At 40.3% G+C, this 19,361-nt stretch overlaps 2 protein-coding genes and 1 long non-coding RNA gene across 4 annotated transcripts in view; 1 reads left to right on the top strand and 2 right to left on the bottom strand.

The window, feature by feature from the left end:
- LOC115011388 (natural resistance-associated macrophage protein 2-like) overlaps positions 1-4,339 on the bottom strand; it is a 26,345-nt gene extending 22,006 nt beyond the window's left edge. The window contains exons 1-2 of one of the 2 annotated variants that reach the window (XM_029436549.1): positions 4,123-4,339; positions 1,825-1,911 (exon numbers count right to left, since the gene is read on the bottom strand). In XM_029436549.1, the coding sequence (XP_029292409.1) occupies positions 1,825-1,911; positions 4,123-4,162 (127 nt within the window). In that variant the 5' untranslated portion in view covers positions 4,163-4,339. The remainder of the gene's footprint in view (positions 1-1,824; positions 1,912-4,122) is intronic. The other variant, XM_029436548.1, reaches the window with a different exon arrangement.
- Positions 2,996-9,431, top strand: LOC115011392 (uncharacterized). The gene is made up of 2 exons (XR_003832579.1): positions 2,996-3,199; positions 8,577-9,431. It is a non-coding gene; the product is annotated as an uncharacterized LOC115011392 (long non-coding RNA).
- marchf9 (membrane-associated ring finger (C3HC4) 9) lies at positions 7,296-19,361 on the bottom strand. The gene is made up of 4 exons (XM_029436550.1): positions 17,678-19,361; positions 11,182-11,337; positions 8,569-8,761; positions 7,296-7,858 (listed from the first exon to the last, which is right to left on the bottom strand). Exons 1-4 carry the CDS (start codon positions 18,008-18,010, stop codon positions 7,527-7,529), a joined length of 1,014 nt encoding a protein of 337 aa, XP_029292410.1. The 5' UTR covers positions 18,011-19,361; the 3' UTR covers positions 7,296-7,526.

Raw genomic sequence — 19,361 nt, 5'->3', positions numbered from 1 at the left:
CTCCCCCCTGCCCGGGCTCACTACTCTCGCACACCACCACATAGAGACGGTGACAGTACAGTCACGGCCCTATCGCGCGTGGCTCACAGCAAACCCGAAGAAGTGTGCGGTTGGGCGGAGGGAGGTACGGTATCTGGGGTACCACTTGGGTGGCGAGCAGGTGCGGCCTCAGCTAAGACCTAAGACGAAAAAAGAGGTCAGGAGGTTTATGGGGCTGGCCGGCTACTATCGTCGGTTCATTCCGGGGTTCGCGGAGCTGACCTGCCCCTTGACCGACCTGACCCGAAAGGGTGCTTCAGATCCGGTCCAGTGGACGGAGCCGTGTCAGCGGGCGTTTGAGAGGGTAGAGAAAGCCCTCTGTGGGGAGCCACTACTGTTCGCTCCTAACTTTGCTCTTTTTGATTTGCAGACCGACGCCTCGAACAGCGGGGTGGGAGCCGTTCTGTCCCAGGAGGTGGAGGGGGTCGACCCCCCCCGTACTGTACATTAGCCGGAAGCTGGCTCAGCGGGAGGTGAACTACAGTACGGTGGAGAAAGAGTGCCTCGCCATACGGTGAGCGATCGACGCCCTGCGTTATTACCTCCTGGGGCGCTGTTTCACTCTCTGGTCGGACCATGCCCTGCTCCAGTGGCTCCACCGCAGGAAGGATGCCAACGCCGGGATCACCCGTTGGTATCTGGCGTTACAACCGTTCAACTTCAAGGTGATCCACAGGCCGGGTAACCGGATGGTTTTGGCTGATTTCCTCTCTCGCTCGGCAGAGGGGGGAGAGTTAGCTTGCCGCCGGCGGGCTCCCGGCCTGAGTCGGGCGGTGGGGGTGTGTGGCAGTGGGGTGTGGTTAGGGCACCCGCTGCTGGGGAGAGACAGGAGTGTCCCAGCTGGAGGCCAGACAGCTGAACGGAATCAGGTAATCAGTCTCATAATAAATGCACGGTGATGGCCTGGTTCTGTTCTCTTGCAGTAGGCTGGGTTCCAGAGAAGACGGAGACGCTTCTTCAGCCACGACGCAGCGCAGCCTGGAGAGCAGTGGACAGCAGAGCGATAGACAGGAGAGCGACCTGTCAGCTGTGCCTGTGATATAAAGCTTACCTGTGTGAGAATAAAGCTGTGTGTGACACTACACCTCCTCTCTGTCATCCTTATCCCTGACTGTGGACAAGAGCTTCCACACTTAGAAACTATAAAACTAGACTAAAACTAAACAAATGTCATCTTGGTACCGAGTTAATAATGAAACATGCAGCTGTTTCCAGGTTTATCGTCTTATGTTTTTAAGATTAGATAAGATGTACCTTCTTGTTTTTAATTGGGCCAAAGTGCTCCACACAGCTGTATAACCTACAGAGTTCATATAAAGTTCATGGGGCACACATTGTAATTAGATTATACATTAGATTAACCGGTCTTCTTCTTCTTGTTGAGTAATGTTATAAACGTTGCCAGGAAAGAAAGCTTGTAGCGGTTGTTTGTATATTTGCTCGCTCTGTAACGTCTATCTGAAGGCATCAGGTCGTTTCCGGGACACAGTACGTGTGAAGGGATGAATAATCTTTTATTGCTGCTTTCACCACAGTAGAGGAAAAGTCACAGGATCACTAAAGTCATCAGGATCCATCGTCTGGTCCTCGTGATTATCTGTAAATCATTTCATGGCAATCCATCTAATAGTGTTTAAGATATTAAGTGGTGGAGCGTATTGGATGAACACAAATTCGTTAGTAATATAATGAGTTTGTCCTGTAAGGAGAGAACGACTGACGCTGGAGCCAACCTCTCCCGACACACAACACAAATTAAAGTGTCGACAAAACAAACGTGGTCACCTTGTGCTCCGGTTTGTTCTGCGGGGTCTGTGGGAACACTGGGAGGCAGAGAGGAGATGTGGATGTTCTCCGGAGGTCGGTCTCTGACTGCAAGCAAACAGGTCATTACACTGAGATTATAACACACACACACACACACAACTAAATCTTTCACACACACAGAAAACAATGAGAAAAAACATAATCATCAGGTTGTTGTTATTGATAGTTTGCAAAGTGATGTTATAATGTCAGTTATTCTGTTCTTATCTGACACGTTTCACCTCTGCAACAGGTATTTTTGGTGGCTAAGTACATTTACTCAAGCGCTGTACTTAAATACAATATTGAGGTACTTGAATTTTATGGTACTTTAGACTTCTACTCCACTACTGGAGGAAAATAATGTACTTTTTACTCAACTACATTTATTTCCCAGCTTTAGATTATTAATACAAAATATAAAATCAACTAATAAATGATCATGTAATATTATGAATAAAGCTAATTAGTGATATAATATACATTATTGTGAGATACTTTTACTTTCCTTTATATTTTGATGCTGATACTTTTGTATTTTTACTAAAGTACGATTTTAAATGCAGGACTTTTGCTTGTCACATTGTATTTCTTCCACCACTGGTGCACGACACAATACATAACTAACAAAAGCATTTGATTAGTAGATTAATTGATTAGTCGATCAAACTCAGTGTGAAGATTTCACGTTTTATATCATTATAAAACTGAATATGTTTGGTTTTTGGGCATTTGAAGACAACACATTGTATAAACTCAGTGGCCACTTTATTAGGTAAACACATTAAAAAGAAACGTGTTTTAAATACATTAGAAACATCTCTCAATGTAACGCAGTCAAGAGCAACATCACTGCAAACTTTAACAATTAAATTCCATTTAACTTTATAAGTACTGACACAGGAGTCAAATTCAACAACGTTATTGTCTTTGTAAAGTTATTGGATTGCATTAAATTGAGCAGATGTACCAAATAAAGTGCAGACTAAATGATTAATTACAAACTAGACTTTGACACAGAGACCCTCTACGAGCCACACGATTGGTTAATAAAGGACCCGTTTTAGTTGACGTCACACTATCTATACTTTAAATTCCAAATTAAATGTGAACGGAGTAAATCTGTTGGTAATCCAGCCACACCTCAGCAAAACAGGAACATCCTGTGAGGATATATTATACCGCAGGAAATGATGCACGCCATTAAGCATGACGAGATCAATATGAACTTTGCAACATCATTTTAAAATGCTATAAATAGATCAGGGCACATGGGCGGAGAAAAGTCATCTCAGGCAACATTTGAGGATAAGAATATAAACCGTGGTGGAAGTAAAAGTACCAATAACACAAGGTAAGTCATGCATTAAAAAGCTTACTGCAGTAAAAGTACAGAGGTATCGACTGTAATGAGAAAAACTGATATTATTATATATATTATTAGATTGTTAATACTGCTGCTAAAGGTCAATGGCTCTAATATTTAACCTCTTTGGACTAAAAACAGAACAAATGAAACATCTCATGTGTGTAAAATATTAATACGAATTATTCATTCATTCATCTTAAAGTAAAAAGGTACAAGAGTTGCCTCTGAAATGCACTCGAGTAGAAGTAGAAAGGCTTCATTTGGCTTTCATGTACCAAACTTTGGCTGTGGTGTTTTTTTATTTTGAAACCTCAGCTCCTATAATAATAATAATAATAATAATAATAATAATAAGTCCACAACAAAGTGTGTAGCCACATTACAGACACTCAGAGCCTTACAGAAGAAATGTTCCCCATTGAAACCACAACATGAAATCATGCATTTCTATTATATGAGGCTTTCAATCTGGAGCCCATGCTTCAGGATTGTAGTTTTTACTATTTTCCACTAGGTTGAGGCATCTTCTCGTGCAGTTCTCCTGGTCTCCACCAGGTTACTGCTGCTGTATTAGGTGTTTGATGCAATGCATCAATGTTGTTGTTAATCAGACATCATCAAATAAATTTTTTTTAAACTATAGCATTTAGTAATAAGTACTCTATGTAAAGAAACTAGCATTTAAAAAGGGTTAAAACTCTGAAAATTAATTAATATTTGGTAGTTATAATCAGATTCAGAACTGAAGTTACAATATTTAACTCAGTGAAAGTGGATTTATTTTATTTTATTTAATTGTTGCCCTATAAGAAAATCAGAGCAACTTTTTTAGTAGGCACACACTACTTTAAACTTTAAATGAGTTTTAATGACAACAGTGCATGAGGGATTCATTCAAAATGATTTACCTGACCGCAGAAAGGGAAACATCTTCTTCTTCGGTGACATTAATCGTCTCTTTATACTCCGTAAAAACGTCTAAAAACATCAAACGAAACTACATCCCGGTAATGTGACTCATGTTGTTCCTCCGCGCGCCTCATATGTGTAGAGTCACTGGACAGGTAGAGGAAGAGGAAGGTGGGGGAAACCTGGAAACTCATACACCTGCAATATTTCACAAGTTTACGCAATGTCACGTGACCCGCTTTAAACGGTCTGGATCAGGCGGAAACGAGAAGCAAAGTTACAGATTTCAAAATAAAACGTATAAATGTTTGTATATAACGGGTAAATGTATAGATTCTATTTGTTTATGATGTACACATGATTATGTTTTTATTATTAATGTAAATTCTGCTTTTATTCAGCTGTTAACTGGGAGTATTAATGCTAATAAACTCAAAATCAAACTCAATAAGATTGAACAACATAAAGCCACCCTTCAGATCAGAAGAATGATTTTGATTTGTCATATTTTATCTTTTCACTAAGCTGCTTAATTGTCTGTATTTTTGTAGATACATGTAGATCCAACATACGTTAAATTCTTATTAAATTCTTATTTATTATAAATATGTTTTTATTTTATTTATTTAATTGGTTGGCCTAAACATGTATTTGAAACCCCCCCAATTTCATGACCTCAATGGCACCGTAAAGAAATGGTTTCATATTGAAGGACTTGGTGCTCAGAGCAGGAGCAGCCACTGGGTGGAGACAAACACTGACTGGTTTAGTTTTTTTTTTGTCCTGACACGTTTTAATGTCAGGGTTTCAAATAAACAGCAACACAAAACCAAATGCAGGACATTTACTTTATATCCTGTGACCCTGAACTCACCTTTGTCACAGCAGACAAACAGGACAGGTGATGCTAATAAGTCAAACTAACAATGGCTCTGTTGTGTTCAAGTGTCCGTGTGACAACATGCACAATACCAGGACCCTGAAACTGGAGCAGCTAAATGTGATTCAGACATTGTTAATGTTATTATTCAAACCTGTCAGAAGACGTGTTGGTCCACCGGTATCTCAACAACCTTTGGATGATTGTCATTAAATTTAGTTGGAATATTATGCTGGTATTAAATATAGGTGAAGTGGAAGAATACAAGACTAAGGGGAAAATGTTAGAGGAAAGGAGAAATAAATTATACTATATATATATATATATATATATATATATAATATAAGTAAATCACACATTTTTCTGCACTTGTTTTATTATTATGTCATTTTTATGTAACACTCAATGTGTTACATGTTATTATGTAAGATATATATATATATATATATATATATATATATATATATATATATATATATATATATATATATATATATATATATATATATATATATATATATATATATATATATATATATATATATATATATATATATATGACTGGGTATCTATGGGGTACAAAAACAGTCCAAAGTTGTTACCTCACTGTACCCTTTAAGTCTAGTTGGACTCTATATTACTTTATAGTTTCTGCAGAATATCAGTGTTATTTTTCCCAAACTAATAGTTCTGTACCCTGTTGGTTCCCAGTATATAAAAAAATACTGGAGTATAATTAATTTCTCTGCTCCTCTAAGGTGATTCCCTTATTCACCATCATTTTGTTTTCTTCCTGTACTTACATTTAAATATGATTATTTTATTGGTGCCTGATTTAAATGAATTTATCCTGTACAACATGAGCTGTATTATAAGGTGTTAATATTCCTGCTGTATATTCAGTATATTTATAAGTTATATTATATATAAGTTCAGGCTCGATTGATTATCCGAGCAACTTTAAAACAGTTTTTGGTATATTGGACACTTAAAAAAACATAAAATTAAATAACATAAAATTAAATCAATTGTACTAGGTCTGCAACAAATGATTACTTTCATTATATATATATATATATATATATATATATATATATATATATATATATTTCATTATTAATCTGCCGACTATTTTCCCAATTAATCAATTTAATCGTTTAGTCCATAAAATGTCAGAAAAATAGAGAAAAATGTCGACCAGTTTCCCAAAATGACTTCTACAAATATTAACAGTTTAAAAGTCCCAAATAGTCTGTTGCCAATTATATAAAACAGGAAAAAAGCAGAAAATATTCACGCTGCAGAAGCTGCAACTAGAGAATGATTGGAGTTTCTTTGCTTAAAAAGGACTTAAATGGACTCAATAAATTCACTACTCGTTGCAGCTCTACTCTAATACTCTAAGAGAGAATTTAAACAAGTAATAAATAAATAAAAAACCAACATTACGTCACTTTACACCAGAAAACACTGACGCACTGCAGGCCATGCTTTAAGCTGCAGGTAAAGAAGAGACAGAGTGAGACTGAGTAGTAAGAGATCATCTGATCCCCATTTTTAATCCAATAGTTTACTTATTATCAAATCTGAATCAGCACGCAGCAGCAACAATCTGCATGTGAGCTGAAATAGCTGGAACACACTGCCATTTGCCATGTTGACAAAAAGTTGGTGCAATGAAATCAGATGTTTCTAAAGTGTTTATTTTTGGCAAGCACCATTCGAAATAGAGCAAATTTGTCATGTGGTTATGTTATGTGATGAAGAATAAAATTATATACCCATGCAAAACCCCCTGTGAAATGTACACACGTCTCTTTATTGCAGAATGTTAAAGTGTCTCTGAAATCTCACGGATTTCTTTTTTTAATTCTTTTTTTCTTTTTCTTTTTTTCTTTAAACTTGCAATGACTTATTGTTGTGTTGTTCGTCTCCGTGTCGCCGCCCCCCCCGCCCCTCCGCCCCCCCCGCCCTCATGTTTGTTGTTTCAGTTTTCGGTCTTTTTTTACCAGCATCGGTTATCTTGTAGAAATGTTAAGCTCATTGTACATAGTCGTCTGGAAATGCTTGGCATGTATGGAGTTACATGATGTCCTCTGAAATCATACATCCGTACAAAATCAAAGTGAGTAAAAAACAAAGAAAGAAAGAAAAGATATAAATCAAACCAAGAGGATAAAATCAAAGAAAAATGTCTCTGTGCATCCTGATATTGAACTGGAAAAAACGTCTCATCACCTTGGATTAGGTTATAAAGCTTACACTTTTTTTGTCCTCCACACATTTCATTGTTGTGTCTTTGAATGCATCCTCATCTTCGTCAGTTCTCTAATTGTTGAAAAGGAGCATCTGGCTTCCTTTTGTTGTACGAAACAAGAGGAGAAATCCTCAAGTGTCTGCTGATGTGGCGTCCCTCCGCTCCTCACAAGGGCGCCCACATGAGTCTGTAATTCATATTAGGTCCGTGAGTCTCATTTACATCTGGACACAAAGACGAGGTCGATCCCATCACGGATGCCCAACTCATACGGTGGTGACCCTCATCACCACCTCCCGGTTGGAGGTGGCGCTGATCCGCGGGTTGTTGGGCCGCAGTTGGCTCAGGATGTGCAGGATGGTGTATCCACAGTGGTGGTTCAGAATAGTTCTTAACCTCCTGCTCTGTCGCCCTCCGCTGCTGCTGGCCAGACCGTGAGGGTTACCGCGAGAGCCGAGAGCCCCCGTCTTTCTGCTCGAGCTCAGCGGGTCGCCCAAGTCCTTTGACTTCTCATAGTTCAGTACTTTCCACTGCTGATTGACAGCCTGCCATCGTTTGAAGATTCGATACACTGACGATCCCTCGTGGATAATGAGGCCTGGGCAGGAAGAAGAAGAAGAAGAAGAAGAAGAAGAAGAAGAAGAAGAAGAAGAAGAAGAAGAAGAAGAAGAAGAAGAAGAAGAAGAAGAAGAAGAAGAAGAAGAAGAAGAAGAAGAAGAAGAAGAAGAAGAAGAAGAAGGACATGAATGAATTGCTTTACATCAAATGTTAAGTTTTAAAAGGCTGCGATCAGCATCATATGTGGAAACTTTCCATGTCGCCTGTGTGATGAGAAGATGAGAATAGACAGTTGGCGATAATCACAGTGCAGATATCTGATGCCATCTGTTCTCAGTGTTGTCTTACACGGGCATCTCACAATTACACGAAAACAGTCAACCAGGTTGCTCCAAGAGATCTCTTGTTCTCTGCGACATTTTCAAAATGTGCTTTTTCAGAGTAGTTGTCATCCTCCTACCTTCGGACCATCTGCTTATCTTACTTGTGTCTCTGTGTAATTCTGTATGACCTTAACAACCAACACAATGTGAACTGAATACATGCCTTTTAGTTTGTCCTTGCATAACGCAACCTATGTTTATTAATACTTTTGTGTTGTTGCAGAGATCCTTGTTGCGTAATGCATCCCGCCGTGCTCTGTAACCTAAACCTTCTACTACGCCCAGCTTTTCACGTGATATTCTCATGCAATGTGTCAATAACTGCTGCTGCTCAAGCTATGTTTTATGTCTGCACATGTTGATTTACCTATACAGACGATATCCATGAAGCCGTACATGCCGTAGCAGATTTGGAAGAGCAGGTCCTGACGTTGCCACTTGGCCGAGGGGCTGAGGGAGGACCAGATGAGCCAGGAGATGCTGGCGATGAGGAAAAGGGAACCCAGAATAATGGCCGCTATCTGCACCTTCTCTATCACCGTCAGAGAGATGGCCTGCCACTGGAAGAGGAGAGAAGCGTGCAAATGAGTGTCGGAGGAAGTACTCAGATTCTTTACTGAAGTAAAAGCACGAATACAACGATGTAAACATACAAGTCAAAGTCCTGCATTCATTTAAACCTGTTCTTACGCCACATGCACCATATATCTTATTTCAGCTATAAATCTCATTTTCATCAGGAGCCCAAAATACAAGACAAATCCCACAGACGGCCGTCGAAAAGAAAAAAGATAATCACTTAAAATATTATTATATAACAAGGTTGTTGTTTGTAAGAAAATATTTGGCGATAACCGTTATATTTTTAAAATGAAATGTTACTAATACACATGTGCATACAATAATCCAGCGGCTCTTAAATCATTTCCTTCTCCCCACACTTGTATTTTGAGTGTTATTAATTTTCAAAATAAAAGACAAAAGGCACAATAAACAAAGTCATTTTGAAAGCATTTTATTTTATTTTATAATTTATCGTTACCGTTATTTTGGCCACAGTGATCGTGTAGTGATAATCTGATATCGTGACATTGAAAATAATAATAATTCAGAGATGGAGCTATATTTAAAAAATATGACTTTCTTTTATCTGTTTTTCTGAAATATTTGACACTTTTAAAGTTATTTAAATGAAACCATGTGTGCGATTAAAGGAACATCTCAAACCTACACACGGACGTATTTTACTGGTGCTCAGCAGAGATTAAAACGGTTGTTTTTTAGTTTTTGCCAATTTTGGAAAAGAAGAAAAGATAGATTGTTAGATTTATAACACTTTTCTGATACTTTATACTTCTACTTCACTACATTTCAATGGCAAATATTGCACTTTTTACTGAATCAATGAGTTAAGCTACTAATATTTCCATGTACCCCGACAAAAGAACTGAGCGGTCATAAGAAATAACACGTTAAACAACAAGTTTAATCTACGACGGTTAATTATATTTGTAAAATGTAAAAATCTAGCCTATTAAGTAACTTTAGCTGTTAAATTAATGCAGTGGAGCAAAAAGTACAATATATTATATTTACAATTTTTTATCTATATCCATAATAATACATCATCATTTATTTATTACATATATTTTTATTATTAATCTGATTTAATAAAGTTATCAAATAAATGTAGTGGAGTAATAAGTCAAATATTCCTACTGTGGTGGGTAAAGTAGCATAAAATGGAAATTGTACTTCAAATTTGTACAATATGAAATGTTGTGTAGTAGAAGTATAAATACTTTACTGTAAATTGTACACGAGTACAGTACTGAGTAAATGTACATGTACTTTTCACCTCATTATATCTCACCAGAGAGAGAAATCGCCATATATGAGTCCATGACACACACACACACACACACACACACACACACACACACACACACACACACACACACACACACACACACACACACACACACACACACACACACATGGCATCTTCTCAATAGGTTTCAGAGCCATTGGCTGCCTCTGAAAAGGAGTGCAGAAGGACAGTGACGCAGAGGGAAAATGTGTCAGCACAATATGGCAAACCGTCCTCACACCGCAGCGACGGCCCGAGATTTGTTCTAGCAAAGAGTGTTGGGTCTGATGCAGCAGCGTTTGTATGTTATATGAGTAATTCTGAAGAAAAAAATATCCCATACGATAAAGATCTCCCTGCATTATTCATGAATACATGAATTTAAAATGACACCCCTCACAGAGCGTGACAACATTTGATTTTAAGTCGAGAAGACTCCTGAGTTAAAGAGAGCGTTTGGTAAGAACTTCACGACCGTACCAAACTGAGCAGAGCCGTGTTATTCTGCCCTGTTTGCAAATTAAATCCCACGTGCAGCTTCAGTCAGATTCATCCAGACATGCACAGAATCAGTGTTTGAGTGGCTTTTCAGCAATATTCAGATTTCTTACTCGTGTCGTGACGTCACGATGTAGAAATAGTCTGTTAGAAGTTCATGCATTTCAAATGTGTACAAAAGCCTTCGCATCAAAATCAAAGTATTCACTATGCAGAATGATCTCAGAATATTATATATAATATTATATTGGATAATAATTGTGGATACGTTAACGTGTTCATCACTTTAAAGTAAAGGAACACGTCTGAATAACTTTATGTACCGCTGGGTATCTTGTGAATTTTCCCAGGAAAATCAATTAAATCTCATCTTTTTCCGTAATGATACATCATGATTTATTTAGTCATTACATTTTGTATTATTAATACGAATCTGCATTTTTCCCTGTGAATTGTAGTGGAGTATAAAGTAATACTAAAGTAAAGTACAACTGCTTTAAACTTATACTTGAGTAAATGTCTTTAGCTTTTATTTAATAATCCAAGAGGGGAGTGTGAAGCCTCCACAGAGTACTTTGTGTGTGCTCGTGCTTCAGATGTCCTTCCTGTTACCTGCAGAGGGTTCTTGGTGCTGATGGCCAGGACCTGGTACTTGAAGTAGCAGAGCTCGCAGCTCCAGGATCCTCTCTCGCTGATCCAGCGGATGAGGCAGGGCTGATGGGTGCAGCGCACCGAGCCGTCACAGCGGCATGGGCTCAACAGCTCGCCCTGCAGGACAGAAGAGGACAAAACCAGGAATTCAGTGCAAAACAAATATTATATATTTCCACAAATGTATTCTAATATAATTTACAAATTATAATACCCTCCTACTTCTCCGACCACCCCTTATCTTTCTAATAACGTTGGTACACTCTGTAGGAAACAAGTGACTGTGTCTTCAGCACCACACCAGCACGTGAGGCCTGTTGGCACATCGGCCACATTCAGCCTGTCATCACCGCTCAGCTTCAAACGTCCATTTTGTCAGAAGGCTTCAAACTTGACAGCATGTTCCCCTCTTAAGACGTCAGCAAAGTTCTCATTTCACTTACTGAAAAGCAAACAAACTAATGAATGACAACTGAATGAAAGGTTTAAACTGTGTTGGGGAAGAATATCAGTGTGGATCATAAATCACAGCGTGCTTTAAGAGCAGACAGGTGGAGGAGAGGCGAGCTGCTTAAGTCTGACGACGATTCGCACAAACTCTGAGTGAACTCACAGCACACTCAGACTCTCGCAGACATCAAACGTGCATCGACTGTCGGGTAGGTGGAAGAGTTCACTTCAGAAAAATCAAAGGTTGCGATTTAAAATGTGTTTGCAAACTGGATCCGTACCACTCTCATGCCGTTAAAAGGCACAATGAGAAGTGTTTTCCTAGAAAGAAACAACGTATAGACTCATGCAACAAATAATGCAACTGGAGAAGTGTGTGGAGTGTGTGTGTGTGTGTGTGTGCAGAGACCCTGCAGCCCTCCTCCGCCTGTATTCTATCTTTTATTTCCATTTTGCTGTGTTTAGCTCTTTTCTGGGCATCAACCTCTATAAAAACCACGAAAATGGCAGACACAGCTCACTGCTCTTTCAAAAATGAGAGTGAATCTGGGGTTGGCTCTCACCCGCTGGCGAGCACCGTAACCCTCGTTGAACCGGGGGAGGAGGGAACTGACAAACCTCACTCATTGTGTGTTTAAATATGAAGCTGGAGCCAGGAGACGGTTAGCTTATGGCGCCTTTCCACTGAACGTCTACTCGACTGGACTTCGGCTCGTTGTTTTTTTAGTTTTCCACTTGGGGTAGTACCTGGAACCTTTTTTGGTACCACCTCAGCTGAGCTTCCAATGCGAGCTGAGGCGATAATAAATGGGGATGTTAAAAGAGTGCAGACCCCTGATTGGTCAGAGAGAATAGTCACGGGACTTCCTGCACAAACCCTGCGTTGCAACACAAATGTAAAAGAGAATGGCAGCTGGGAGAACTAGGCCGCACACCTCGCCAAGCAAACATCTGACCGTCAAAGGCTACTCTCCGCAGTGGAAACACGGCTTTAGCTTACCATAAAGACTTGGTTCTGTCCAAAGAGAAGAAACTATCTGATATTAAAGACACAAATGTACGATAACAAAACCTGCCTCGCAGCCCTCTCAGGCTCACAAACAGATCACATGACAAAACTCTAGGTTCTCACTGATACAGCCAACACATGACGCCCTGTAAAACCACATAAAGTTATTTATACACTCAATTTATGAGCGAATTAAGCAAACAAGATGATAATTAGTGATCGTCAGATATTAACCTTCCACCAAATTCCCAGTAAATCATCGAACAAATTAACCCAAAAGTGTCAAAATAACGTCAAATACATTTTTCTCAGTTCTTTCGGAATGACTGTGGAACATATCTTTTGTTGTAATGAACACTGTATGGTAATTATAGAGTGGGGACAGGCTCAAGTGAGTAATAAAGTGGCTGCCCACATAATTTACTCGCTCAAAGTTACCACAGAAATGGTGGAAAACCAAGTTTAATAAAAAGAAAAAGCAGATTAAAATCAGCTGATGTGTATTTGCTTGTTTTTCTGTGCAAAATTCAAACCATCAGTGCTGATTCAAATCTTTCATAATAATAATAATAATAATAATAATAACGTCTGCTCTCCGTCGGTGCCCGTCTGGATCGCTTGACCTTCCCTCTTATAATAAAAGACTTCGAGTATCCCACCGCATAGAATATTGGATTTGGCAGATGAGCCGCATGCCACTCATAAACTTTAAAATAACTTGCCTGCTGACATTATAAAGATAACACGGAGAAGGTCAGAAGTATATGAGAAACTAAATAAAAACCATATGAAAGCAAACATTTCTAAAATGTCAAGATTGGAAAGTGTGTGTGTGTGTGTGTGCGTGTGTGTGTGCGCGTGTGTGTGTGTGTGTGTGTGTGTGTTATGAGGAAACATTTCCAGGCTTGTATGCGGACGTTAATGTCACAATCAAGTAGGACAAAATAAAAACAAAGACCTTTTAAAAGCTGTGATTATGATTTCTAACCAAAGGAAGCGATCAGAATATGATCATTTTGTCTAAATGTCTCGTCTGAAGCCAAAATCAAGAAGAGAAATTTCCCTTAAAGATGAAGCGAGAGCATATTTTAGAATTATTTTCACAATCCTTCAAAGTGTCTCCTGAAGCCCAAACTCAGGTTCAAGTTTGAAACTCTGAGGGAGCGTTTGATGTTCACAAATATCGATCGGCCCGGCGCGCAGATCACAAGATCTACATTTAGGTTTGGGAAACCACACTGAGGGTGTGAACCATGTTTTTGATGTTCTGAAGTCTAATAAGGACTGAACATATAAATGCTTTTAGGTGAAAGACACACACACACACACACACACACACACACACACACATGTATATGCAGGTTCTCCCAACCACTTCCTGCCCCTGAAAGCATTAAACAGAGGAAAGAACACAGAAGGTCACATCTGGACTAGCAGGATGTACTGATGCTCAAATAAAACTAGAACATGTGGAGTTATACGCTGTTTGGACAAACATCACACTTTACTAACGTATTGTCAACCAATCCTCTAAAAACACCAAAACTACCAAATGTATTCTTACATTTTGTTAAAGAGCTAAAGGTTTCCCGAAACCAGCTGGTCACTGGGGACTATTTTCAGCGGTGGATTAATCTACACAGGGTGGTGTACGAGGGATTGAATAAACTACAGTGTGTGTTATTCAAGGTAATGAAGAAACACCAGTGCAGCAGTGTGACTCTTTAATGTGCTTTACTCTGCTTTCAAAAGCCAACATTTAGTCCGATTGGTGCAAATAGTGACGTTCATAAAGTAATTGGAGATAAACTGGAAGAGATTCTGATCCATGTTGTCTCCGCGCTTGAGGATTTACATTTTTACATTTTCCACTGCTAAACTTCTGACCAATAAGAAAGACTTCTGCAGGCACCTGCTCCTTTGTACGTTTGGTTCCCTTTAATGTGTGCACTGTGAGACCGAACCACACTAAATAGAAAGCTTGTGAAAGCCCACGTTTAAGATTATTACAGACGTTTACGCTGACGTGACAAAACCCTCTAGTGGCCGTAATAACTATGGCGGGAGGGGCGGATGAATGAGTCACTAAAACGTTGGACTTTAACATGGGACGCCGCTGTTCATTCACCGTTCCCTACTGACTGTCATCTCTTTTAACCATGACAACGCAGGTCCCCTAACCTTAATGAAGTTCTTATTCAAACCCAAACCAAAAGCATTTTCTAAAACTAACCGAGCCTTGAACGTCAGATCAGTTTTCGTCGTCCTGCTGCTAGCAGCGGTTGAATATAACTAAGTCAGTATTATACTTTGAGTATTTTAGTGATAAAAAGCTTCCTGCAGAAAGGCTCAGAGCAGACAGCACAAAGGTCATGCAATGATAGTGTGTGTGTAGGTCTCATCTTAAACACCTCAGGTGACCCGTAGGGGCGAGGACAGTGTGAGGGGAGAAGTACTCCTGCAACTACTTCAAACCAAAACTGGCTTTAATTAGTTTAACGTGCGAGGAGCAGCCGCACGTCCTCCTGAACAGCTGGCTGAACTCCTCGGTCATCTCGAGGTGATGCCTTCACACAATACTATTTCACTAATGAGTATCAGGGCAGCAAAGCAACGCAGTGTTGTTCCATGACATTTACTCAACATGCACTTGTTAAAATGTGTTAAAGTGATGAACACATTAACACATCAACATTTATAACCCAGTAATACAATATAAATGTGTGTCTTTAAGTTTACTTTGATGACTTTTACTTGAGTAAAAGATCTGAATACTTCTTCCACCACCAGTTGATCGTGGCATCAGATCAGTATCCGCTCCTTTGTGTTTCTGCGTGTGTTCATTTAATTTGGAGGACTTTGGTTTTTAAATGTTTTTTGGACAACATTGCAGGCTTTGTATACACATACTTGTCCTTTTGACGACAAGAAGGCAATGTTCCAATACACATAAAGGCTCCACACACACACATACACACACACACACACACACACACACACACACACACACACACACACACACACACACACTCGTTGTCCCTCAAGGCCACTTCACAGAGCATAAAGGTATTATTTGTTGTGGCACTTATATGACTAAAACATATTCCTTCTCCTCCGCTGTAACCTTTAGAACTGCAGACTGTGTGTCACATTGGAAACAACGCTGTTGGTCAATGCACGTGAAAAGGGCGAGCAGGGGTGATTGCCCCCCACCCCTCCTCCAACAACATGCCTGTATCTCCATGCAAACCTAACACGGCCCCTCCAGCTTCTGAGAATACAACGACACACTCTGACGCCTTTGACAGACAGTTAATAAGGATTCATACTCGTGCAGCCCACAGAGCAAGGTGATTATGTTGGTGGTTAATTGGCCCGCTGACAGCGACATGATCCCGGCCCCTGTTGTGACCTGCTTGAATAATGAAATAACAATAATATGGCAAATGTGAGCTCCCCCCACCCTGCACCCTGGGAGGTATAAGGCACTTTGAGTGCTGTGGAGGCAAAAAAAACAATCTAATATCAGAGCTGATGTAGTATAGTGTAGTCTCAGGGTTTTCCCTCGGTGCTTTGTTTGCCTGCTCTTTGTCTGTAGCTAAAAGAGGCAGCTCAGAGCCATGTTGCACGATGAGTCACCTTGCTGGAGAGCCCAAAGCCCCAAAGATAAACCTTTTATTAAAGGAGGATCTATGGGCAAGAAACCTGGGGTTGATCCCATGTCTGTAACATCAAATGGCTTCGTATCCAAAACAAGCCTGAACTGATTTATACTCAGTCCGGTGGCTCTCCAGTTTAGTATGTCTCACAATAGAAACTATGAGGCAGATGCCATAATTTAGCACATGGGCTGTAATAACAAGTATACCCTACGCCTATCTCCGAGAAGTGACTAAATGGTAATATCCATCTGTGCTCCTACAGGATTTACAGTGTTTCTAATTATCTCAGGCTTCAGGACTGCCTGCTGAGCCAGGCGGCGCAGGTTTCTGCACATCTGGTGAGATCAACATTTGGCCACAGACCAAAGAGATGCACTACTTATTGTTTTGTTTTGAGCTCCTGAGGGGGGGGGGGGGGATAATGCATCGGAGAAAAGAATAGAAATACAACCCAAAAATAAAAATAAAAGGATGACAAACTCATTAAACGTGTCATTCATCGTCACAGTCAACACCATTGTCTGGCCAGGAACAGTGATTGTCACAGGATCAATAGTTGATCATCCTGTTCTGTGACACATGCGAACGGGGGACAGTTGATTTACATTTACAAAATGATTGTGACTCATGCATATTCAGTCCCTCTCACTCTATTTGTCATCCTGCAGACATAATTGGCTAACTTTCTTTGTTGCTATGCTGGCCGGATTTCAGATGTGTGGGAACTGCTGCCTCTCCACCACTGATTATATATGAAAACAATGTTATTTAGATAACCACACCACTGAGCAATCATCAGGAAAATAGAACAAGTGTCCAGAGTTTAGACTAGACTGAGAGGCTGTCTAGGCTGTGTGGATTTAAAACCCAATTAGTCAAAATTGTCATTTTGAGCTATTTAAATCAAATTGATTTGACTACAAATTTGGCTTCATCCTAAATTGTTTTTGTTCTTTCAAATGAGGTATTTGAAGGTAAGGTGGATGGGAGAGAGAGAGAGAGAGAGAGAGAGAGAGAGAGAGAGAGAGAGAGAGAGAGAGAGAGAGAGAGAGATGTAGGACAGGATGGTCGTAGTAGCTCCACTTAATCAAAAACCCTTTGTGGTTTGCAAAAAAAAAAAAAATCAAAATGGCAGATTATACTAAAGAACTCTGTTTAAAAAACGACAACTTCCTTTAACAAAATAAATAAAAACAATGCATTCATGCATAGTGAAATGGCTCTCCACAGCAGCACAAAGACTCAGCACATTTAAAGCACAGAAACAAACAGTGTGCCTGATGCACGCAGGACGTGGCATCAGCATTAGGAAGCATCGCCCGCTGCATGTCTGTACCTGCTCTAGGCCCTGGAAACAGATCCGGCACTGGGGGTACAGCAGGCTGCTGGAGGTGCTGGACAGAGACACGGCGTCCAGGCCCACTTGCAGCTTGGGCTCCTTGTCCTCAAACGCCAGGCTGCGGGGCCGCGGGTCGCTGCCGTAGTACTCCTCCTCGTCATCCCGGGAATGGCAATCGACGAAAGGCGGCCAACCGCAGCCGCCCATCCCCAGACCTCGCATGGTGGTGGGCCGTCTATCTGTGTCTGAGCCGGACTGTCTCGAATCGGATCGCATAAACACCAGGACTTTCAGTTCATTAAAAAACATGCGGATCCGATACTTGAACATGTTTGGCTACATAAAGAATCCGCCAGACTGAAATAAATGTTTTTGTCTCCTCTCCCTCTATTGTTATTATAATTATTATTGTTATAATTCATACGTTCATTCTAATATGTTCATTCTTATTGTAGTATTTTCATTTATACCACAACCCTATTAATTGGGAATCCAGAGAAATAAAAGGCTCTCGCCCCACTGATGGCATGTGTGTCTAAGCCAATGCGGATGAAAGATTTTCCCTTTCAGCTGGCCGACACACTCTTTCAATATTCATTACTCAAACAACTCAGCAAACGCTGTCTATAGATGCATCTTCCACCGCACCCCAGAATACAAAAAACACTACAACTTGCACAGGTTCTGATTCCCACGGTCCATTTTTCTTCAAAGACACCTTTTTTCAGATGCACTGGGCTTGCAGCAAAAAATAGCCTACATGTTTTGCTACCCAAAGCAGAAGACTGCGAGAGGGTGGACGAGTGGAAGAGAGAGCAACACAGAGCCAGGAAATAGAAGATGGGATGTAAAATACAACGACCTGCCATCCATACAGTCACATCTGGGACTCTTGTCGAGAATCATAATCCAAAACAGAAAATGAAAGATGAAATGGAAGTTTGATTTAGATGATAATAATAAGTCTGTTTTTTTTTTTAATTGTCCCTCACTGTAGCATCCCAAGCGTCAGATCATGGTCCATTTTTTTCTCCCCCCTCTCTCTAATTCATCTCCTTCTCGTAAAGCCTCTGGTTGATCCACGGAGAATCCGAGCCATTCACCCCGACCATCCACGTCGATATCAAAAACACATTCCTTTTCATTTTTCAGAAGCCTCGCTGGAAACACGGCAACACAAAAACACCCGAAAGCCCCATGTTTCCCATCTTCGCCTCGATGTCCATCAGCGAGCCCACAAAAAAAAAATACGGCCAAAGAGATAGAGAGAGGCAGAAAAATAAAGGCACCCTGCGATTTTTCTAATTGGAGACGAGAAAAGACGAGGAATACGCATGGAGATGTCTTTGCAGCCGAGAGCAATTACACAGCAGTAATGGCATTGATTATTGGATCAGATAGATGGTGGTGATGATACTTCTGGTGCTGATTTTCCTCCTCGAAATGGTCGGCTTGGAGATTGAACCAACGCAGCAGCTACTTCCGGAATATGGAGAATAAGAAGAAGAAAAAAACTGTCATCCTGTAAACAAGTCAGTATTTTTTTTTAAACTGGACATCCATCCGCCTCTAGTGGGTGATGTGCCTCTCCCAGTGCTCCCAGCAGCTGGGCAGGAAAGGAGCTCCGGCTGCTTTATTATTGACCAGCCGCCGCTGTCCAGGGTGCTGATCTCCCTCTGCT

This window comes from Cottoperca gobio, chromosome 7 (genome assembly GCF_900634415.1).
Source record: "Cottoperca gobio chromosome 7, fCotGob3.1, whole genome shotgun sequence".
Lineage (NCBI taxonomy): Eukaryota > Metazoa > Chordata > Actinopteri > Perciformes > Bovichtidae > Cottoperca > Cottoperca gobio.
Note: the sequence above shows the minus strand (reverse complement) of the source record. Positions and strands in the feature narration are given on the sequence as shown.

Bases quoted from the DNA above. Each gene is read 5' to 3' on its own strand.
- marchf9 (XM_029436550.1), bottom strand. From the start codon at position 18,010: ATGTTCAAGTATCGGATCCGCATGTTTTTTAATGAACTGAAAGTCCTG. The intron at 11,338-17,677 runs GTACAGACATGC...TCTGTCCTGCAG, and splicing joins GTTTCCAGGGCCTAGAGCAG to GGCGAGCTGTTGAGCCCATG. The intron at 8,762-11,181 runs GTAACAGGAAGG...CTCCTCTTCCAG, and splicing joins GCACCAAGAACCCTCTGCAG to TGGCAGGCCATCTCTCTGAC.